General features: G+C 38.5%; 2 protein-coding genes across 6 annotated transcripts; one reads left to right on the top strand and one right to left on the bottom strand.

Moving 5' to 3' along the window:
• Positions 1-186: 186 nt before the first annotated feature.
• LOC113293438 (G-type lectin S-receptor-like serine/threonine-protein kinase CES101) lies at positions 187-10,046 on the top strand. The gene is made up of 9 exons (XM_026542074.1): positions 187-433; positions 1,200-1,402; positions 1,716-1,876; positions 1,971-2,075; positions 2,162-2,232; positions 8,863-8,964; positions 9,035-9,207; positions 9,285-9,497; positions 9,574-10,046. Exons 5-9 carry the CDS (start codon positions 2,169-2,171, stop codon positions 9,586-9,588), a joined length of 567 nt encoding a protein of 188 aa, XP_026397859.1. The 5' UTR covers positions 187-433; positions 1,200-1,402; positions 1,716-1,876; positions 1,971-2,075; positions 2,162-2,168; the 3' UTR covers positions 9,589-10,046.
• Positions 10,047-10,569: 523 nt separating this feature from the next.
• On the bottom strand, positions 10,570-17,644 carry LOC113299727 (centromere protein C-like). Of its 5 annotated transcripts, none has more exons than XM_026548800.1 (20): positions 17,380-17,644; positions 16,855-17,111; positions 16,582-16,673; positions 16,369-16,471; positions 16,077-16,255; positions 15,242-15,981; positions 15,001-15,150; positions 14,497-14,646; positions 14,321-14,414; positions 13,895-13,980; positions 13,616-13,715; positions 13,133-13,218; positions 12,792-12,888; positions 12,581-12,685; positions 12,273-12,358; positions 11,893-12,004; positions 11,718-11,803; positions 11,402-11,498; positions 11,158-11,265; positions 10,570-11,011 (listed from the first exon to the last, which is right to left on the bottom strand). In XM_026548800.1, exons 1-20 carry the CDS (start codon positions 17,533-17,535, stop codon positions 10,881-10,883), a joined length of 3,015 nt encoding a protein of 1,004 aa, XP_026404585.1. In that variant the 5' UTR covers positions 17,536-17,644; the 3' UTR covers positions 10,570-10,880. The 5 variants fall into 5 exon arrangements, with proteins under 5 accessions (XP_026404585.1, XP_026404586.1, XP_026404587.1 ...); XM_026548801.1 differs by having other exon boundaries at positions 11,893-11,998; XM_026548802.1 differs by having other exon boundaries at positions 17,524-17,644.
• Positions 17,645-24,010: the final 6,366 nt, after the last annotated feature.

Raw genomic sequence — 24,010 nt, 5'->3', positions numbered from 1 at the left:
GTTAGTTCTTGCACTAGCCAGCAAATTTCTTTTAAGTACTTCTCACAAGAATTTGAAACCTGGATAAGTTGGTTAGTTACTTAAGAAAGTCAATCACAAGGTCAATAGGTAGTCAAAATATGATTCACTGTTATTAGGTTTGTTATTAATATCATCAGACCCGGTTGAAGAGAGGGATTGCTTCTGTTGTGAATTGTTTATAATGATGGCGGATAGCTGAAAGGAACCCCCAAGTCAAATGGAAAGGGCATTCACCAAACAATACACCACTTACCAAATCAATCTTCTTTCCATCACAGTTCTAGTGAACCCAAGTCGAAGGAACTTACTTTTTGAGTCCATGAATTCAATCCGACCAAAATGAAAACTTCAACTACACTAACTAATCAAATTAATAGAATCCAAATTCTTTTTGAAAACGAAACAAATCAAGGTATGATCTCTTCCGCGCTTAATGCCTCTATTAAAACATTCAATCTGCTATCAATTTCAATTTCAACAATGAAATGTTATTCTTTTATTTCAATGTTATATAAGATAATGAAACCTGATAGGAATCCGACCCAGTGTCGTTATCTGTACCATTTGATCAAATGTTTTTGTGCATTAAAGTCGGATTGACTATGGGTCTTGTTTATTTTGTGAGATTTCGAAGATAGGTTATCATCTTATTAGCAAAGACATTCACTTGTCTGATTAAACAGCTGCGCATCATCTGTTTGGTAAAATGACTGGAAGTGATAAATTAGATCCCTGGTTCAGAAAACCGCAACGTAGTCCTGCTTGATGGTCTTCTTTGTTTATTGTGGTGGATTAAAAGGTTTTAAGTGTCATTTCGGTCCAGAGATGTTATTCTTTTTGTGTTTGGCTAAAATAATTTGTCACGGGGACTTACAGAACTGAGTGTAGCTTGCGGTTGCTTAAATGTGAAATTGGTCCTGCTTATCATGTTTACTAACCGGTCTAGCTTAGGCTCGATATTCAAGCTTGCCTCAGTTTAGTTCGACACCTTAAGTATGTAGAACTTCTGTAGGAGAAACACAATAGAAAAATTGAAACACTGTCTGCAGGTCAACACTTCAAAACTAGAAAGTGTTCTTAGGGCCTTAGGCAAGCTTGATAGTGTCTTAAGCTTCTCGATTTTTTGACGAGTTTGAACTCAAAGAGTTTGTCATTTCAGCGTTTTTTTTTTTTGGCAGTCATTCTCATGATATGGGTGATCACCATCAGATTTTAACAGTGGATGCGGTTTTGGTTATGATGTTCCAAACCATAGTTCTGCCCTTCATGGTGGTTGTTTGGGCAGTCATAGGTGTACCTGCAGAATCATAAAGTACGAATTCCAAACCTAAAATGTTGTGAGAACCGGTCGTCGAAGCATCAATTTTTTTAACCCATTCAGGTTTGTGGAGTATTTCTCCTGGTTATAAGACCGGGTGTGAAGTTGTTTTAGAAGTTGAATGAATTTGTGGTAATTAGTACTCTGATGATGAATGTTTGGAAAGTTTCTTTCGCTGGTCTATCATGTTTTGCAGCTATGAACTCCAGCACTTCTATATGTGCTTGTATGTAACTATGTTCTAAATAGAGTTTGATTGATTCAAAAGAAAACTAAGTTGTAGTTGTACGCAACTATGTATTAAGTAGAGTTTGACACTTAAACATATTGACATCTGCAACGGCATGTATAAATTTATCCTTACCTTTTTCCTCAGGCTCATTCTGCGTGCATGCCTGCTAGTTGATCAGAAAAAGAAATGCAGTGTTCGAATCTTCCGACTGCTTTCAAAGCATTCCCTCTTGCAAGATTGTTGATAATTAGACAACGAACCTGTACTCAAGGAAGCTTTTGAGCAACACGGAGAAATCATTGAAGGTATTCCATTTTGATTCCCAAGTCTGCATTTTCTGAAGCTACTAAATGACTGAGACTATACTTTTAAGGATATGAACGTTATTTGCTCAATCAGTTAAGGTTATATGTGATCATCGGAGTGGGGAATCAAAAGGGTATGGTTTGTGCAGTTCGTGTCTGAAAAGTCAGCTAGCACAGCTTTAGAAGAATTGACGGTCAGGTAAGATTTTCGAAAACACTAAAATAGTTCCATCTGGACTAGGAGGCTCTGGTTTTAACTGAATGTTGGACTTTACAATGTTTCAGTTATTAGATGGTAGAAACATACGCGTATTCTACGCAAACAAAGATGGATGACAGAAACTGTGACATACAAGGTTTGCTGACTTAATGATTGAATGTGCTATCTGAGCTCAAATTTAGATGAAAATGGTCATCCAAGTATCAGGAAGTTTCACCTCTGATAGGAGATAGAATAAGAAAAATCCAGACTTCAGTCTTTCAGTAAAAACGTTGTAGAATCTTCGTCCGATGTCGGATTTTCGCGATCTACCCATGTTTTTTCATGCCCAGGAAATTTCCAAGCTTTATCAAAGAATAGTTTGAGTTTTGAGCATGTTTAGGTGCCTAAATAGGCGAAACATGTAGTCCAATGTATTGGATACATCTCTTTGCTCGTTTATCCTATTAATATGAATTTTGGATATTTTATAGAGGACATCCATACAAAGATAATGACATATGACTCAACTTAGATTCCTTACAAATTGCTCCCAACTCGTTGCTTTGTACAGGGCAGTGTAAAATTACTTTAGACAGACTTGCTGCAAAACGTCTCTATTGTGTCTTTAGACCATTTGCTTGTGTCTTGAACGCTTGAAAGACTGATGAAGGATTTAGATGGCGTTGATTAATTTGCAACCTGAATCCCTAGGTTGATACATGAGCCTGCCTTGGACGTGAAATTGATCGTCATGACCAGTGGACCGTCAGTCCCCAGTATTTTGTTAAATCTCTCCCTTTCGTTTTCCCTTCTTCTGGCGAGACCTAGATAGAGGACCCAGGTAGAAAAATTGATGTAAGGACCTAGGTGGTCGAAGTTGGAGGTACCTTGATGAAGGACTTAGCAGAAGAACCTGGTGGACATCGATCGACTGTGGAGGTTATGAATCTCGTCTAAGAATTGTTGCTTGCATGTTGTGTGCTCTAGAAGCTGTAGGAAACTCATACGACTTCGGAATTCAATGCTTGACCCTAACTTTCGAAACTAAGAGATTTAGGAATCATATGCAAAAAGAATCCTTCAGCTTGGAGATGTTTAGAGCATTCAATAACGCGTGCACATTCATAACTTGTAATCCCGTGCAAATTTTCAGATTCCATAAACTTGAATGTCGAAGTCATATCTTGCTGCTCGTACGTACGATTGATGTGCCCTTTTGGTATGTTTTAGCAGAGACATAGACAGACATCTTTCGTTGAGGAAGCATTGTCCCATTCCTCACTATTTGTACGTTTTTTTTAAACCCATGGCCTGAAGCATGTCGTATCTCATTTGCAGAGGCGATGAGAACATCTTGGAGAAGACTTTGATTTGTGCCTGTCTGTCGTGCAAGCTCTGGAAAGACGTGTATGTTAGAACGTTTTCATGTCTACACATCGTGATATGAATCATTAGGGCTTGAAGAAGTACAACCTGTAGAGTAATGCTTTAGAGAATGGATAGCTAAACAAGCCGGATGTTGCGCATGAGATTGATGTTGAGATCACAATTGAATTTTCTCAAGAAATTCTTGTTGATGCTGACACCATGAATGGAGTTCCTCCACATATCCTTGTTGATGTCGTTACCATGGTTTGAGTTACTACGGAGACCGTAGATGATAGTCTTTGCTCCTCCATCCAGTGAGCCTTTACATGCACGAACTAATTGGTGAGCTGAGCATTTCTAAGATGAAGGTGTACTAGGATTTCAACCATTGAATATGAATTTACTGTGAAGCAGCTTCGTCGGGAAATCGATGTTTTTGTGGCAGATAACAACGACAGTCTCCATTCTGGATGTGATTGGTGAAGATAGGAAATTCCTCAGTCATGCAGGGGATTGTGATGTAGAGAGGTTCTGTTGATGACGTTTCATGGAATCACATCAGGTTGCAATGACTTAGAGCTTCCCTGTATTCCTTTTTCCGGCTTATCCAGCCCAAATAATTCGATCCACTCATGTATACCAGCCTTGTTATAATGTAACAGGTCCATCCCAATAGAAATCTGCAGTTGAATCTCTCTGAAACTCTTCAAAAATTCGAATGCCAATCTGCCAGCGATACACTTCTTTTTCCCGCCATTTTCAATATTTTAATTTTGAGAAGGAATGCCCTCTATCCAGAGTAGGGGTGCCGATAGAAGGTGCCTAGGGGTTGCCCTAGGGTGCCCTTATCCAAATTATGGGTCCCTTCATCAATTTCTCTTAGGTGCCTTTAGCGATTTTTCTGGGGTGTTTTCCGCACTTTTTCGGGGTTCCTCCGGGGTATTTCTGGGGTGCTTCCGGTACGCTTCTGGGGTGCTTCCGGTACATTATCAACGGAGGTCCAAATGCTATATTTTAGCCAATTTCGCCGCAAAACCTTATTGTTCCAAAAACACCTACAAATACATAAAATAACCAAATAAATACAAAAACGAGTGCTAATAATATATACAATTGAGATATATATTAGACATATAAATGCGTCTATCACATGATAACTCCATTTCTTCTTCATCTGTTTCCAACCCTCAATCAGTCACTACTACAAACACATCTTCAGTCCATTACCAGAACTCATCACCTTCTTTAATTTTGGACAAAACCCCAAATAATGTGCAAACCCTTTCTCTGATTCATACCCATTTTTTCAAAACCCTAAATCACGTTCAAACCCTATCTCTGATTTATTCACCAGTGAAGAACCCAAATTAAATTACCCCTAATTCGTCTTCTTCTTCGATTATAAACCCTAATTGATAACACATGAACAAATAAAAAACTTAATTAAACCCAATAACCAAATTTATCTCCTTAATTCATCACTCAATCAATTTTCCCCTCTAACACTCCCAATCTTCTAAATTCATTAATGGAAAAGCTATACATGCAACAACACCAGAAGAGAGGTAGTTTTTTTTACCGGTGATAAAGATTCTGAATCCTTGACTAGTATAATAGGGTTTTCAAGGGTATATATGTAAATTGTGACAGATTCTTTTGACCGAGTCAATGAAAAAGACCATGTGTGTGGGTCCTAATAGGAAAGCTAACGGTTGTGGCATTTCATTAATATTGAAAAAAAATGGTGACACTTTATTAAACCAGATAATGGAAGTGTGGCATTTTCTTAAAATCCCCTTCTTGTTTCCATTCCTTTTCATTCTATTGTAGACCCAGATGGAATAGCTGGGGACTTGCAATTGCCCGGGTAGATGAGTTTCACTTTGAAGTGGTTCAATCCAACCTAAACATGATTAATGTAATTGTAAAAAACAATTTCCACTCCAAGGAATAGTTACTCACTTGTTTTTATGGATCACCTAAAACTGATTTAAAATTATAAGTGATGGGATATTTAGAAGATATATCTCAAAGGGTTAACCTTAACCAAATTCCATGAGTGTTAATTGATGATTTAAACATAATCTTCAATGAGGATGAAAAAGAAGGAGGGTTACCCTTTAACAGGAAAAAAATTGAGCCAGTCATGAACTCACTACAACAAAACACACGTTTAGTGACAAAATTTTATGTGACCATTAAAATTTTGTCTACAAATCTAATGTTTAAGGAGGAATATTTTTTTGGTCACCATATATATTTTTTCCATGACAAGTGGTAAACTTAGTCTTTAAAGTTGTCACTGAAATTTTTTGTGACCAAGTATAGTGACCAATCCTGTCTCCGCCTCTAAATATTTTTTTTGCGACCAAATATAGTGACCAATCCTGTCTTCGTCTCTAAAGTTTTCTTTGTGACAAATTATTTCGGTCACGGAATTGTTTTCTAACAACAAAGGAAAATTATAGTCTCCAAACAAATTATTGCTACCGATCCAAGACTTTTGTCCCTGAATATATCTTACAGCGACAAAATTAGTTTGTCTCCAAAATGAATACCCATCAAACAAAGATTTTGTTGTTAGAACTATTAGTATCCAAACAAATTTTTGTCGCAAATGGAGTGTTTTCTACCGACAAAAAAAAAATTGGTCTCCGAAAATTTATTGCTGACAACGTGTAACTTTTGTCCTTATATCTATTTATGCAGACAAAAATTGGTTCGTTATCTAAATGAATACGAAGCAAATCTGAAATTTTGCCGTTAAAATTTTGTAGTGGCAAGACAAATTGTGGTCGCCAGATCCAGATATTCGGTGACTGGTTGTGATTTAGTCTGCTCAGTTATAGGAATTGAAATGGTGATGTTGCTTCGAGTATGTGTGGCATCCACAGGAATACGTGATGGACGGTTGTTGCAAGGACACTCCTCACAGGAAAAACTGTATTCCATGGTTGTAACCTTCTACAATTTTTTCTGATTCATCATTCACACAAACGGAAACAGAAATTAGTTTACCACCACAAGACAGAATCATAGAGAAGGGAATGAAGTAGAGTAACTTACTGGAAGCTGCATCCGAATCACCTAGAACTGTTCCGAGCAACTTGTGGACTACAACATAGTATTTGAGCCTCCATTGCTTCACAGGACCTGGTGCTGCATTTCTAATAAAACACAACAAGGACCCACTCTGTCTCAGTCAAATTCAAGCACATACCAACAATCCATAAAGCTTTTTTAGGCGTTCAATCCTAGATTACAAAAGACAAAAGGTAGTATCCACTTTATGAAAAAACCGAGTCTGCCACAAAAATAACAAAAAATATTTATGAACTGGAATAAAAAGAGAACTTTGCAGTATAAGGTTGCATATTCTTTGCTCCACAGTATTGAGCATCAAGCAAGGGAACTAGCTTCAAAGGTATACCAAACAACGATGCGTATCAGGGTTACCCACGTCCAATCTAAGGAGATGTTTTACCGCCCGAAATAAACAACAATTCTAACTCCAGACCATTGATACGCTCTGTCAACTGTTGAACTTGAATCTCTGTCATAGTATGAAAAGTCAAGGGAAAAAGTTGTTAGTTACACGTTTAAAAAAATATACTGGAACAAAATGCAAAATTCACAGAAGTATACAAGTTGATAGTACCAGTTTCATCTCCAATAGACTAGTCTTTTCAATTTGTTGAACCTTAACCTCTTCAACTTCTTCCCTCAACTACATAAATGGAAAACATGAACATAAAAACTAGAACCAGAATAATATAGGAATGGGAGATACACAAAAACAAAGTGCTTAATGAATTAATGACCTTTTTAGCAGAATTCATTGTAGAAGCCAATTCACCGATGCTTGATAATCCCTATCTCATGACCTCACCAATGTTTGACAATCCTCTGGCAAGTTCTGAGATGTCACTACTGAGAATGTCAGAATCCATTGTAGCAGATTTCTTGGCATTTTCCAGTTCTCCACTTATACTGGAAACAACTTCCAAACCTCGTTTTCAAAACTCAACATCGCTGTGGATGTTTGTTTTATGATTAGGATCAGAACGACGAGATCCTTCTGCTCTTAATAATAAAATCACTCAGTTCACCACTAAACTCTACTCTAGTAGGACCACCCCCTACCACTATCCAATGTAGTAACCGTTTCCTTTCTTCCACTGGAAGGCCTGTACTATTGCATTAATTTGGTCAAGAGAGTAGGAAATAAAAGTTGAGAGCAAAATATGCTGCTTCACAGACCTGTGTAAGATTTAGCAGCAGCCTGTAAGCATTATTGATAGTTCCATAATCATTTTCAATCTGCAATCCAAAAAGAGAACTTACTTAATAGAATTTGCGGGAGAGGGAAAGAGACTATGTATCAGGAATCTAAAAGCACGTGAAAACTAAAGAGAAACTTACTTGCATCAACATATGGCTTCCCAACAGCTAAACCACATAATTGAATGATACGATATAGAGAAGAAGATTGAAAACTTAGGGAATCTTAAAGAGTAATTTTATTGCTCATAGAATGAAAAATAATACAAAGCAGGAACAAAACCAAACTAATTGAACACATACAACAGTTACAATAGTTTTGACTTCTGAGTCTCCTTGACTCGACAGTGACCACCAGTCTTGTTGGAACGATGCTACAGCTACCGCAGTGGAATCCCTTGAGATTCGCCGCAAATCACAGCCCTGGGACCCGCTGGAGCTTGCAGGGGTGGGTTTATGGGCTATGTTGTAAAAGGCGAGCGCCTTTGGGGCTTAAGCGCTGGGCTGGCGCCTGGCAGAAAAAAAACGTCCAGGCGCCAAGTTATATTTCTTTCTGTCATTCTCTAAATTTCGGACGTTCGTCTGGGACGCCTTAGACGCCAAAGGTGCTAGGTTTGGCGCCTCGCCTTGCCTTGCCTAGAGCTTTTTACAACATAGCTTATGGGTCCCACCGTGGTCTATGTGTTGCGGTGAATCTCACGGGATTCATGCCGCGGTAGTTGTAGAATTATCGGTCTTGTTGTTTGAGAGAAGATAAAAACTCAATTCAAAACAAGATATGAACTAAAGTTATGAAACTTGAGTTGACAGATATGCAACTGATAATTCAGTACAATCTTTTAAAATTCATAATTAAGCTAAACTGTTCAAGCTTTATCAACAAGGGCCTCAAATTTTAGGCTTGCTGAATTACGATAATTCAGAGAGAAGAATCTTAGTGAGTTCTGATCTGATTTCTTCCTTTGTTGTTGGGCAACAGCCAACAAGTGTTTAGGAAAAAAGTCTGTTCGAATGGGGCACAATGGCACTATCTACAATCAACCTATGCTCAAAAATCCATAACTCTGTCATGTTCACTTAGTAACTTTTTTCTTTACATTCATGTCAAATTTTATTCTGACTTGCATATTTCTAGGGTACTGCCTCAGAAATGTCCACGTAATTGCGATCATCATAGGAATAGCTGTAACCGGTCTTTGCACATTCATTTGCTGGAGGTGGATGACAAAACAGAGAGGTATAAAAAATTACCATGACAATGTCAATTTCCACAATCTTTAATACTGACTATTTACAAATGTTTGCAGGAAAAGGCACAGAACTTTACTTACTTGATAGTTATGGAGAGACGTCAGATTCAAACATGTTTGGGGACAACCAAGAACTGGAAATGTTCAATTTTGAAACCCTGGCTAACGCTGCAAACAATTTTAGCGACGCGTCAAAACTTGGGCACGGTGGTTTTGGTTCAGTCTATAAGGTATGGACTATTGTTCTCACCTACACGCCTGGTAAAATGTTAGTCGTATAAACTAATTAGTCAATGGTTATTATCAGGCAAATTTGGTAAATGGACAAGTAGTAGCTGTGAAAAGGCTTGCCAAGGGTTCCGGTCAAGGCTTAGAAGAGTTCAAAAATGAAGTTCTGGTGATCTCTAAACTTCAACACAGGAATCTAGTTAGACTTTTAGGTTGTTGCACTGAAAGGGATGAGAAGATATTGGTATATGAATATATGCCTAACAAAAGCTTGGATGCATATTTCTCTTTGGTAAGACCTTTCTTAAAGTTTCTTGGTATTAGTATATGCTTTTGTATTGACTTGTTTTATGTGGTTTGTGGATCAGATCCAACCCAACTAACACTCTTGGATTGGAGGAAGCGCTTCCACATTATCGAGGGGATAACCCGTGGGATTCTTTATCTTCACAGAGATTCTAGATTAAGAGTAATTCATAGAGATTTGAAGGCAAGTAACGTTTTGCTAGATGAAAAGCTGAATCCTAAAATTTCAGGCATGGAAATTGTGGAAGGAGAGCATGGCGCAAGCATTGATTGATCCAAGTTTGTTATCTGAACAAAATTTTGAGGCAGACATTCTGAGATGCATTCATGTGGGACTGTTGTGTGTACAAGAATCTGCAAAACACAGGCCAACTATGTCTACTGTACTATCGATGCTTACAAGCGAAATTGTAAATCTTCCGACTCCAAAGCAACCTGCATTCATTGAGAGAGAGGTGTCTTCTCCTTCAGGTTCATCTTCTGAGACGCCAAAGCCATTTTTTTCTGTAAATAATGTAACTATCACAAGCATCGAAGGTCGTTGAAAAATTTGCTTCATTTTTTGTTTATGTTTGAACAAGTCTAGTTCTTCTGTTCTTATACATTGAAAAACGAAGAAACGAGCAACTAACTAGTTTTCGTTGTAGAAACTATTATTGTCACCATCACCTGATTTCTTGATTGCAAAGTTGAAAGTTTTGCTCAACCTTCGGCAATTTCGATGGCAAATGTCCTGATGTTTCCGGAAGTAGGGATTCTAAGAAAATTTGGATACCCAAAGTGAAAAAGGCAGTTGAGGATGAAAAAGGCAGTTGAGGATGATATTGGGAAGACTGCACAGGTGGATATTAAAGACTGTTACAAATTCTAGAACATGACAGAGCGGATTTAGGCGATAGCGCATTACTACAAAGAACTAAAGATTCATTTTCCCATGTTGGTTGCGACTTATAACGACTACTGACATTTTACCAACAATACCTTTTTACCAGACGGATGATAATTCCGTCTAATCTTTTTTTTTTCATTGATAGGAAAATAACAAGCGGGAAGAGGGATAGTAACATATGGTGTCGGTTAAACATTAGAAGCCATGAAGAAGGAACCTGGAAGAATACTAATGTTCTTACTCGGAACAAAAGATCACAGACCTACAGCTTGGCAATTACACAACCGAATATCTTCATCATCAATTGTACTGAGAACCCTAGCCACCTATGACCAGGGGAACTCTTCCGTACCTATACAGACAAAAGCATGTACAGAACAGTCATATAGATAACTAAGGACCAACAACACCCTCTAGCAATGAGTAGGTTGCCCAGATAAGTTCTCCAAGTGACCTAAGAAACTGTCATGGAGATATTGTTTAATGCAGAGCTGCATTCTCCACGAGCTCTTTGTATTCATCAGAGACGTAAGACTCCACTCTGAATGTCGGCTTTTCTGTTTTGCTCTTTGGTGGAGATTCATACTTCACTCCGATTACTGTTAACAGGCCTGCAGAAAACATTTAAAAAAGATATACACTGAGGAGCAATAACAAAGCAAATTGAAAACCTGAAAGACATGTAACCTAAAAAATACACATAACCAGAAAAACTAGACAGATGTACTCTGCCGTACTTAAGAAAAAGTATACATACTTTCGTGTACTCTTCCATATAACAATCGTTCCCCTTTCCAGAACTCCAGTGGTCTTATTCTGTGTCTGGTGCTTCGTCTCACACCAGACTCCCACTTAGTCCCAGCTCCTGAAAATACATAAAGCATTCTTGTAAATTCAGCTAAATTAAAATCCCATCTGTCAAGAAGGGCAAAATTTTATTTTCATGGGCACACAAAGATAAGCCGAACATATTCCTGTTGGATTAATGCTCCTGTAAGCACCTGCAAGACTTTTCCGACGAGTAATCTGTTTCTCCCTTTTGTTTCGCAGAGATGCTTTCTTCTTTTTGTTTTCGTTCAAAGAAGGCTCCAGGAGCGTCTGTGCACAAGTACGGATCAGAAAAGAATGTTAAAATAGCCAAAGCAAATGGACAAGAGGACACTCATCTTACTCGCACACGAACTACGGAGTGAATATGAAACACACAAAACAAGAAATATTCAAATGCCTACGACTCGGGAGACACAGAGAGCTTATACAATACTGATACATATTTCTATCCAAGCATAGCTAAATTTACTCAATACGATGAAATACCTCAGCGTGCTGTTCAGTAATGATTTCAGGATTTTGTGAGATTACATCTGCTGTTTGGTGCTTGCCCGTGGCAGAAACAGATTCATCTGTCATAGGAAATTAAAAGATGCATAAGCCAATCATAAACAAATGAGCTGAAAACTATTCGTGTTGAAACCAATGCTCGAATAAGCACCATTATTTCTTTTTGCTGTTTTCCGACGAGACTTGTGTTTCTCAATTATGTTTTCCGCAGGTGTTTTCCTTTTGCTGTTTTCATTCAAAGAAGGCTCTGGGTATGTCTGTCCCTAAGATCAAATCAGAAAAAGAAGTTAATTTAATGAAGAACATAGCCAATGCAAATGAACAAGGAGGATTATAAAAAGAACACCTCCCAAAACCAAATAGAACACTCTCTAGCTTGCACACAAACTACAAAGTGAATAAGAAACCCGCAAAAACAAGAAACACTCAAATCCACAAGACTCGGGAGACAAAGAGCACTTATACAAAACCCGAATCCGGGGAACATGTTTCTATCCAAGTATACTAAATTTACTCAATCCAATGAAATACCTCATCGTGCTGTCCAGGAAGGATGTCAGAATTTTCTGATAACACGTCTCCTGTTTGGAGCTTGCCCAGAGCAGAAACAGACCCATCTGTCATTGGAAAAAAAACAGATGTGTAAGCCAAGAGATAGAAATCATCAAGAAGCCCATCACTAATAAATGAGTCAAAAGAGCTTCCCAAACCAAGCAACAACGGTAAAATATTCAAATCTACAGAAAATTGAAAACCCGAAAGAGATGTAACTGAGAAAATAGTAACCAGAAATATTAGACAGAACTTTGTCGTACTCAAGTGAGAATAAGTATACATACTTTGTACTCTTCCAGGTAAGAATTGTTCCCCTTTCCAATACTCCAATGGTCTTGTTCTGGGTCTGGTGCTTCGTCTCACATCGGACTCCCCCTGAGTCCCAGCTCCTGAAAATGCACAAGCATTCTTGTAAACTCAGCAAAACTGCAACCACATGGTACATGAAAGATAAGCTGAAGATATTAGTGTTACAACCAATACTCGAATAAACACCTGCAAGATTTTTCTGACGAGATTTCTGTGTCTTAGTTCTGTTTCCTGGAGGTGCTCTCCTTTTTCTGCTTTCATTCAGAGAAGGCTCCGGGTACGTCTGTCCACGAGATGAAATCATAATGAAAAAAATAGCCAAAGCAAATGAAAAAGTGGATCTGTGAATGGAACACCTACCAAAACCAAATAGAGCACTCATCTTACTTGCACACAAACTACAAACTGAATAATATGATTCACACACAAAACAAGAAATATTCAAATGCATAAGACTCGGGAGACACAGAGCACTCGCACAATACCACAGAAACACATTTTCTATCGAAGCATAGGTGATGAAATACCTCATCGTGCTGTTCAGTAAGGATGTCAGGATTTTGTGAGAATATATCTCCTGTTTGGTGCTTTCCCTTAGCAGAAACAGATTCATCTGTCAAAGGGAAATAACAGATGCGTAAGCCCAGAGATAGAAGTCATCAAGAAGCCCATCACAAACATATGAAGCTGAAACAAATGAAGCTGGCTTTCATTTATTTCCTAACAAACCAAACATGGCACAATATTCATAAGATTAAACCTAAAATATGGATATGACATACTTGTTTAACATTGTGAGTCACCAAAGACAGACACACGTTATATTGTTTCAGTGGGACATAAATGCTCATCCAGTTTGATATAGGCTATAACTTCAAACCAGGAAAGATAATAAAAATCTGCAGCTCAGACTCCTAATGAGGGATCCTAGGCAATTGTCTGCATGATTCCAAGTCGAACATGCTACACGGACCCAGTAAGGAAGACAGGGAAAATATTAGTTTACGTACCCAAGTGACTTGCAGTACAACCAATATCTCCTGGAGGTAGACCTTCAAATCCAGGCTCTTTCTGCTCCGAAGCAACTCCATTAGGCCTCATATCCTCGACCTAAAACTCGCACAAAAAATCCAGAACCGAGCAATATCAGTAATTTCTTTAGATACGATAACAACCCCACTACTAGGAACTACTAGGACGCATAGTCTAAGCTGACACATCTTAAAGTCATTGACATAGTTCAGAAAAGTTTATTCAATATGAAACATCAATTGGAAGTATTGATCAACCTCGCTATTTTGCATAGGAAGATTGTTTGCAGTTAGAGAGTCCCCATTTCCTGACCGATGCTCTCCAGCAGTAGAATTGACTCCATCTGTATGTAAAGCAGGAAATAACTAGAATCAATGGCCACTATTAGTGAATTTGGACTAACAGAATTTCTGAACCAGATTCAAACCAAGAATTGAGTTGAACTGTGCATTATTTGGGGCATTTCTTCGCCAGGTTTCCAAGAGATACTGAGACTATAATATGAGCTTATCCATACTAGAGATTGAAATGCTATTTGGTGATTCTACCAGCAATTAAATAATGTGAAACAATTTATTTTGAGAAACACTAATTTCAAGAAAGAACAAATAAAGGAAGAAAATAAAAGACATCATAATAATCCCATATAATATACACAGATGAAGGAGACACCATGAACATACCCAACAGACTCCCACTACAATCCGTATTCTGCAAACCTTCAAGGTCAGTCTCTTTTTGTTGAGAAGTTGCAGTCTCCTGACATACATTTTCAACCTGCAATTTTAATCAAAACTAGCACTATCAGTACTAGAATACTATTAAACATCGGTAATGGCAACCATCTAGACACACTCACCTTATCCTGCAAGACACCATCTGGTCCACACGCATCCATTGATCTGCTAGCCGAACAAACCACTGTTTCTTTTTCAAGGTCAGTCTGCAAACCTTCGAGGTCAATCTCTTTTTGTTGAGAAGTTGCAGTCTCCTGACATACATTTTCAACCTGCAATTTTAATCGAACTAGCACTATCAGTACTAGAATACTACTCCCTCCGTCCCTAATTAGATGACCTAGTTGTAGTTTGCACAATTTTTAAGACAAGGATGTTAGTAAAACTCAGAAATGATTTATCTCTTAAACTATATCACGGTTTTTCGTAAACTTTATACCGTTGAAAAGCATTTTAAAACACCTACGTAACGAACATAAACATAACTATCAAATTATACATATTTCTTATAGTAACAAAAATAGGTCATCTATTTATGGGACAAAACTTAAAACCAAGTAGGTCATCTAATTAGGGACGGAGGGAGTATTAAACATCGGTAATGGCAACCATCTAGACACACTCACCTTATCCTGCAAGATACCATCTGGTCCACCCGCATCCATTGATCTGCTAGCCGAACAAACCACTGTTTCTTTTACAAGGTCAGTCTGCAAACCTTCGAGGTCAATCTCTTTTTGTTGAGAAGTTGCAGTCTCCTGACATACATTTTCAACCTGCAATTTTGATCAAATATTTACAAACTAGCGCTATCAGTACTAGAATACTATTAAACATCGGTAATGACAACCATCTAGACACACTCACCTTATCCTCCTGCAAGACACCATCTGGTCCACCTGCATCCATTGATCTGCTAGCCGAACAAACCACTGTTTCCATTGGAAGTTCTTTTGAGACTGTATTAGTTCCTGCAGTATCATCATTTACAAGCGTCGCAGACTGGAATGTATTAGTTCCTGCAGTATCATCATTTACAAGTGTCGCAGACTGGAACTCGCAAGCAGCACTTGAAGCCTTCTTATCCGGCGCTTCAGCTGTTGTATCATTTGCCTCGTTATTATGATCACGCTCACCATCAGGTGAAAGGTCCCCTATGTCTTTACCAGTACTCTTGACAGGTGAATAGTCGATACCACGAAATGAGAATGGACTGGCTGTTTGACCCTTCAGCGAAAGACGCTTTTGCAACAAAGATAGTGAAGCCAACGGACTCTCTGGCGAAGTTGGTGAAGCCCGTTGATACATAGAAGTGTTTGTCGACAGGTGAATTTCTGTAGATGCTTTATTTCTTGATTCTCTTACAAGACTTTCCATCTCTAATAATGATTCCCTTGACTTACCCGCAGGCTCAGGCGGTGCCATAACATTAACTGATCGAAAACTATCAAGATCGGGAAAAGATAATTTATCCACATGAATGGGTTTAATCTGTAATCGCTCTTGCAAGAAAGGTAGCGCTCCATCTCCATCCAGAGCAGTACATGCAGGTGACAAAAGCTCATGCAAAAGGCGATCGACATTGTTCTGTGCTGCAGCTACTGAATCTGTTCAGAGATTTACCACTCTTTTATCAGGACAACACTCAAACAGAGGAATATTAGAAAGGAATCGTATGTGCTTATAAATGGTGGTTCAAAACCTTTTTCTAAGCCAACATCCATCGATATGCTTTCCTCTGCTGGGTCCTGCTGATCCATTGTCCCAGTGGTTGGTTCATCCGTTGATTGACTAGAAAAGTCAGTCTCAATTTGCGAAGAGAAGACGTCATTACTACCAGCACCCACCAATGAATAACGGTGTTTGTGACCAACCGTCCTCCTGACATCAATCACAATCCACATTTGAAATTCCTTACTGAATATAATAATGTAGGATGGTGTTAATCATATATATTAATATTAAGCAAAGAATGATTGAGAATCCAATCATACCCCTCAAGTCCAGGTCGACGAACTCGAGTTTTCGTGGATATATCACCCTTGATTGAATTTGTAGGAACACCACCCGTTTGTCTCTGTATTTCCTTTCTGGCATCTACGAACAATATCATGAAAGAGAGGATAAGAGAAAGAGAGAAATTGTAACACATAAACTTGCAGGAGGATCTAAATAGGGACAAAAATCAAAAGAAGAAGTAGAATTACTTTCGAGCCTTTCGTGTGCTTTAAAGAATTCAATCGGGTCAGTTATTTTTTCAATTTCCTTCTCCATGTCTTCAAGATTCAAATTCGTCTGACTGCTCCAAAAACATAAAAACACCAATCAACTACAAACCAAACAAGTGTTCTTGTAAGACCCTGTCAGTGAATTGGTCGATCATGGGCCCTTTTCTCTACGAGTAAACAAACCTCGTAACAAGATAACATCAACCACTAACAAACAAAAACTCTTAAAGTAAAAAATTCAACTTCCCTTACCTCATAACATTTGGCTTCAAAGAAAACTTAGGCCGTCTCTGATTACCCAACAAGCCAGGGCGTCTTTCTTTCTCCCGACCCTTGTCCATTTCAACAACTATATCCTCCTCCTTATCATCAGATTGGACAGCGCATGGTAACTCCTCCTCCTTATCATCAGATTGGACAGCGCATGGTAACTCATTGTTTGCATGTTCAGATTTTCTGTTTACTATTGTCTTCGCTTGTCCCATAAAGTTCTCAGAATTTTTAATTGCCTAGCATTCAAAACACATATTTGTTTACAATAATTTCCCAGAAAATCCATTTTTTCTATGAGATAATTATCAACTAAAACAACCAAACATTTTACACATAAATAGGGTATTTTCGTAACTCAAAATGCACAAGTAACACTCTAAAACCCTATCATCAGTAAAATCGAGAACAATTTAGGGTAATTTTCTCAAACTACTTGAAATTAAGCTCAGAACAAGTAATTAAGAAACCAATTTGAGTTAAAAGACAAGAAAATATGAAAGTTACCACAGATTTGTGATAATTTTTGATCAATTCCATATCGTTCTGGTTCGTGCTTGAAGTAGTATTTTTCAAACCCTTGAAAGTTCGAGGAAGCAAATTGAGAACAGTAGTAAAATCAATAGGATCAATCAAGTCTGGATTACTTACTTCCGCTACCATTATTAGTGAAAAAACCCTAACTAGATGTCTGGTCGCATGGATCCGAGATGAAGAACGGGAAAAACCCTAAGAGAGAGAGAAAGTGTGGGTTTGAAATGAAAAGACAGAGCGGGAGTAGGACTAGGGAGACTGATGTGGATGCAATGTAATTTGTAAATGGAAATTACACGTAGCGGGTAGTGACTGTGTTCTTATTACCACGTAGCACCCATGCGTCGGACAACCTGGTTGATTTGAGCCCTGTTCCATGAGTTGGAGTAGTATCTGCGTGAGAGCTAGCACTATGGTTGGGGCTGGCAACGGATAACCAATATCCGAGATCCGTTTTCGAAAATCCGACATCCTATATGATTTAATCCGACATATCGGTTATCGAATATCGTAATCGGATATTCTATCGGATTTTACCTCTTAACGATATCGGAATCGGATTAGGCTGCTTCCGTTAAGTTAATATTCGACATCCGATAATTTAGGGGTGTATTTGTAATTTCCTACCCTTAGATTATCTATCGACTGTCGGGAGAACCTAACAGGGGTGTATTGGATTAGGATTTAAATAGATATTTAACAATCCTAAAAACTCCTAGGTATTCGATTAGGATTTATAATGAATCATTAAATATCCATGGTATTCAGTTAGAGCAAGTCTTATGGTGGAATCAATCCATCTTCCACGCCACCTCAACACTTGGAACTGTGGATGGAAGCGCAAGTGTAATGGTGGAATAGTAGAAACGCTATTCTTAATGGAGCTAAAAAAATGCAATTAAGAATGGAGCTAAAAAAATGCTATTAACAATGGAGCTTTTTTCTCAGCCGTTATATTTCAACAACTCATTTTAAATCTACGGATAAAAAAAACGCAATTCTTAATGGCGTTTTTTTAGCGCTATTCTTATTAGCGTTTAGCGCTATTCTTATTGGCGTTCAGATGGATTCCGCGAACCCTTCCACGAAATCGTGGAACCTTGCTTGGATTTTCTGTGGAAGACCCCAACTTGGAAGCCACTAAACTTGACATTCCATGGTTTTTCCACACTTGGAATAGTTTGGATTCCACCATAAGACTTGCTCTTAGGATAGTTTTAGATTCCACAAATATCCTACGTATTCAATTCATTTAAGATTTCTTAGGATAGTTCAGGGCCAAGATACATATGGATTCTTATGGATATTTGTAGGCAAAATATGTATGTTATTATCTTATATCAATCTCAACCCACAACGCAAGAGTTTCATGGATTCTTATGGACAATTTTTTTATTTTTTATTTTTTATCACATCATGCTATGTTTTTACACCACCCACCACCAACCACCGCATCACCACCAATAACAACCACCACTGGTCACCAGTAACAACCATCACTAACCACCGCCATCGACCACCAACTACCACCGTTGAAAACAATCACCACAGTCACCACCAACCACTATCACTGCCAACCTCCACACATCACCCACCACCTCAACTTATGAATGTTTTTTTTTCTTTTGAAAGGAATATATGATGCAATTTGTAAATCTGAACTCATCCTAGCTTATCTATTATAATCTAAAATTATATATCTATAAGAATCTATAAGATTCATTTAAGAAACATTATAAATCCACTAGATTCAGGAAAACGACTATCTGTTTTTATCCATACAAATCCTGATCCAATACACCCTTAATACTCTCTACTGAATCTCTATATGAACACCCACAAATCCACATTGTTGCTGCTTTAATTTATTAACTGAGACTATCAGATAGTTGATCCAATTCCCTTGCTAGGCATCGAACGAGTTAAAGATTCGAAAACGAAGCCATTACGCATATAGTTGATCCGTTGGATCTATGCTTTCTTTTTCAAATGTGACATATGGAAAAGGCAAAAAATGAAGCGACTACGCATGACTTCGATGAAAACTTGGTTGCACTTCTGTGCTTGCGCTAGGAAGGACTACATCCGTTAGGACCGAACTGCAGAAAGGTTGAGTTGCTTGTAATAATTCCATCAGATAGAGTGTAATCTATGACAAAAAATCAGAAAGGTTGAGCGAAAGAGTTCCTACAATTCCAAAGAACTCCTCCTCCTGTCCGAACCAAAATTTTCATCAGGAGAGGATAGATGGGGTGATTCAGGTGAGATCCAATGCAGATCCAACTTTCTATTCACCCGTGGGATCCTGGCGGTCCGGGGGGACCACCGCGACTCCTCTCTTCTCGATAATCCATACACCCATTATCAGTGTATGGATGACTCTCTCTCGAGCGCAGGTTTAGGTTCGGCCTCAATGGAAAAACGGAGCACCTAACAACGCATCTTCACAGACCAAAAACTACGAGATTATCCCAGAATGAAAGGGGTGACGGAGAAATCGTACCATTCGATCCTTTTTTCCATGCTTTTCCCGATTGATCGGATCAAGACCTAAGAAGAGAAACTCACACCATTTCCCTTGCTAGGCATCCAACGAGTTAAAAAGATTTGAAAACGAAGCCACTGCACATATAGTTGACCAATTGGATCTATGCTTCCTCTTTCAAATGTGGGACAGATGAAATTCTTTGAAAGGCCAAAAACGTTAAGAATGACTTTGATGAAAACTTCCGCTTCGTCCACACTTGTTTTCGCGGGTGCTTCCCTCTATGGAAACGCTCCCCTACCGATGCATTTTGACATCCCACAGCTTCGGCAGATCGCTTAGCCTTGTTCATGTTCGACGAGTTTGCATAGTTGACATGACATGGGAGGAACGAGAATCGTCTTTTGAAAGAGAGGTAGGGAAGCAATGCTAAGGGAATATATAAGAGATTTCGTACCTTTCACTCATGTTTTGCTCTTCCTGTTCTTGAAACATCTGAGTAGTTAAAGAAAAGGAAATCAACCGAGACCTCATTGGTCGTGGCGAGCGAAAGCGGGTTAGAGCTTGAAAAGAATACTAGCTTTCATTCAAGATTGGATGATGAAAAAACTAGAAAGCGATGACCAAGGTTCTACGCATGCTGACGGATTAGATCACTGGAAAGATACTTGCTGGAGTGGGATGTGCGCGTATTATTGATAAGAATAAATGACTTTGAAGTAAGGCACTGAACGGTAATCGGTCTGCTGACCTTGAGTAGGAGCAGATCCACTGAACGATAACCGATCAGCGGATCTGCTCCTACAAAAAGAGAGAATGAAGAATCAACCCGCTGATGTGTGAGACGATTTGACTTGATCTAAGTTCTTTCTTTACGTCTATAGGGGACGTGCTTGTCTTCGAGGATTTTAAAATTCATCCGCGTTCCTCTGCCCGGGAGGGGTCGGAGCCCATGCTTCAAAAGATGCATGCCCGTCCTTCCCATCTTGGAAGAATGACCCCACTTATTTAAAAGGTGTCAAGAAGGAATAAATCCTGTCCATCTTAGGGAAATTTATGCGCTGAGCTTTTCCTCCTCTTATCTACCATCTCCTTTCCTACTCTTTGCTTATGGGCTACCCCGTCCACACCTATACTTTCATCATATGTAGTCTTGTTAGTGACTCCTAATTGCTCACTATTCCAATTCTACCGATGCTGACTTTATGCAAGAAGGTTGAGGTATCCTGTTAGCACTTGGACAAGATAAGAAGCCCCCAACTCATCGTTTATTCGAGAGCATAGCCCAATTCGTTGTTCAGAGATAATGAATGGTTCCTAACTCTATTAGTGTTTGCACCCCTGTCTATTTCCATGAGTTGTTTGGGGATTTGGTATGTCGAAACGTTAGATTTGATAAAGCGCGATTCGTGGCGCAGAACAAGGTTAATGAGGGAAGATATACAAATAACCTTTCAATCTACTTCGTTTGAAACCGGAGTTCTTGATTACCCAACAAAGTAAAAACCGCCATAATCTACCCTCTAAGCTATCCTTGTCTCTCTTTCATCGTATAGAGAAGATAAATTATTTTGTACGCCCGGCGGAAAAGAATCCCACAAACAAATAAATTGTACATGACGAAATAACATTAAAAAAAAAGACTCGTTCTAAACATGAAATTAATATTTCCTACAAATTATGTTAACTCGAGAAGTTTTTTATTGGATTATGATTCAAAAAAGAAAAATGAATAAAATAATTGTTCTATAATCAAAATACCATCCCATTCATTTTCATATAATTGTTATAATCGGTTAGCCGTACCTACAATGCAAAAATAAATATGAATGGCTCGCCATTCACCCGATTTCTGGGTCATAATCATAAAATTTTGGTGTGAATGTTATTCCGATCTAAGCGGAATTCCTTTCTGGAAGTAGCGAGAGAATTTTAAGAGATAGCGTATGTGATCAATGAGGTCATTCACTAGATATTCAGGGTTTTCGTTTGACTTGGTTTTCGATTGAAATGACATCGTCGTGTTGGATTGGCTCCATAGATTTATGGTTCGATTCGATATCGGAGTTCCATTTTTCATATTTTATTTATTTATATAGTTTGAAATCTCTTTGTGCCTGAACGCGAGAAGCCTTGCATTAAAGAATATAAAACGTAAGCAAAAGATAAATGTCTAAATTTCATGCAATGTTTCTCTCTTCATCCTGTCTCACTGATTCTTGATTTGGTATTTTGACTTTGTTAGAACGCATTGCACGAATCGAGATCCGTTTGATCTCCGAAAAGCGGAAGCTGAATTAGTTGCGGGCTATAATGTCGAATATGCGCGGGATGCAGATTCACCGACGCACGAATAGTTCCTTGATGTTGGGTAAATGCTTGATGAATCCTTGCCTTGGAATAAAAAGAAAACGAATTGAGGTTAGTGCGGTCTGATCCACATTAATCCCCCCCAGATCATTTCTAGTAGTTAATATTCCTGGGAAGAAGCTGGTGGATTAACTTCTAATTTGGATAAGGTGAAATCAGTTTCGTCTGTTATAAGCTTCGTGGGTCAGTCGGTGAATCAAGTACAACCAGTACAAACGAAATCCAACATTTTTTAGAGTGGGATAGAGGAAGCCGCTTCATAACTAGCATGATTAGAAGGAATAGACTCTGGGCTATGAAACAACATTTGACAAAGAAGAAAAAAGTGATGCAGCTTTTGACGAATGTTTTTAGGTTTATCAATAGTTGAGGAGCCAACCTGCTCGAAAATAATTCTTGTGCGTTTGAGAGAACCATGTCGAAGGAACTCGACAAAATGGCCCCGTAACTTCGGGTGATCCTGTTTGACCAACCTTTCTAAAACCAGGGGGACCAGTACTATCCTGAGGGGGGACGTAACTAGACCAGTATCCATAGAAGTGCTTACACGAGGTATGTTATACCCATAGGTGTTAGAGCACTACTCGGTCGAACTCGCAACCTTTCTAAAGCTTTTTCTACTTAAAACCAGGGGGACCAGTACTATCCTGAGGGGGGACGTAACTAGACCAACATCCATAGAAGTGCTTACACGAGGTATGTTATACCCATAGGTGTTAGAGCACTGCTCGGTCGAACTCGCAACCGTTGCTATCTCAAGCTTGTTATCAAGTTTAGCTGCCAAAACTATAAGTCTTGATTTCTAGTATACTTATTTCTAAGTGTCGGATTATGATAGAAAGTGTAGTTAAGCGTTAGACTTCACGGCATTCTTCGATTGAAGACGAATAACTACTAAGGGGAGCTTGTGGAACTTCATCAACAAAAGGCATGTGGAGACTTGAACTCATCTATCACTCAAAAGTCTATCTACTCTATCTCCTATTTGAGACAAAAGTCGTATACCTATATAGACTTCGATTATACACATTTGATATTTCGAGCTGAGTTTAACTCGCTTATATATTTCTAGAAATATGTGTTGGTAAGATTTAGATTTAACCAGGTTCATCTTATATTCTTGACGAAAGTCAAAAGATGATCATGTGAAAATCGCCTTGTAACATCTTACATGATTTGTGTGAGACAGTCATTTGATGTAGACTCGGAATGTTTCATAATGATCATTTGATCACTTGAAAATTACTTTGAAGCTAATAGTTTGTGTGGGACAGTTATTGTCATCTTCTAAGAATGCTTCAATCATTGAAATGGGAGTTTAAAACACTTAACCATAATTGGATTATAAGCACAGTATGCGTACTTGCATATGTGTTGATCCAAGACCGGAATGTAGTATGCATACCCTTATGCGTACTGGCGAGGTCAGGTAAAGTCCGGGAGCTAAAGTACGCGTATTGGCGAAGTCAGTTGAAGTCCGAGTACTATAGTATACGTACTTTTACGCGTACTGGATTCAACTGAAGCTTGGAAGTGTACGACAATATGCGTACCCGTTTCATACTGGCGAACACGGTCCAAGTCCTGCTACTTAGGTATGCGTACCTGTTTGCATACTTGAGTAGGTTATGTTCTAAAATCGGTTTGTTCATGAACTAATACATTTATATAATAAGGAATGCAATCTTTTGCAAACCGTGGCTAAAATGTTCTTGAATTGATTCGAGTGAATCAAAATCGATTTTGCTT

The sequence above is a fragment of the Papaver somniferum genome, chromosome 7, assembly GCF_003573695.1.
Source record: "Papaver somniferum cultivar HN1 chromosome 7, ASM357369v1, whole genome shotgun sequence".
NCBI lineage: Eukaryota > Viridiplantae > Streptophyta > Magnoliopsida > Ranunculales > Papaveraceae > Papaver > Papaver somniferum.
Note: the sequence above shows the minus strand (reverse complement) of the source record. Positions and strands in the feature narration are given on the sequence as shown.

Coding starts and splice junctions, on each gene's coding strand:
- LOC113293438 (XM_026542074.1), top strand. CDS start 2,169: ATGGTAGAAACATACGCGTATTCTACGCAAACAAAGATGGATGACAGA. Junction 2,233..8,862: donor CAGAAACTGTGACATACAAG/GTTTGCTGACTT, acceptor GCATATTTCTAG/GGTACTGCCTCAGAAATGTC. Junction 8,965..9,034: donor GTGGATGACAAAACAGAGAG/GTATAAAAAATT, acceptor AAATGTTTGCAG/GAAAAGGCACAGAACTTTAC.
- LOC113299727 (XM_026548800.1), bottom strand. CDS start 17,535: ATGGTAGCGGAAGTAAGTAATCCAGACTTGATTGATCCTATTGATTTT. Junction 17,112..17,379: donor AAAATTATCACAAATCTGTG/GTAACTTTCATA, acceptor TTTGAATGCTAG/GCAATTAAAAATTCTGAGAA. Junction 15,151..15,241: donor GTGTCTTGCAGGAGGATAAG/GTGAGTGTGTCT, acceptor TCAAAATTGCAG/GTTGAAAATGTATGTCAGGA.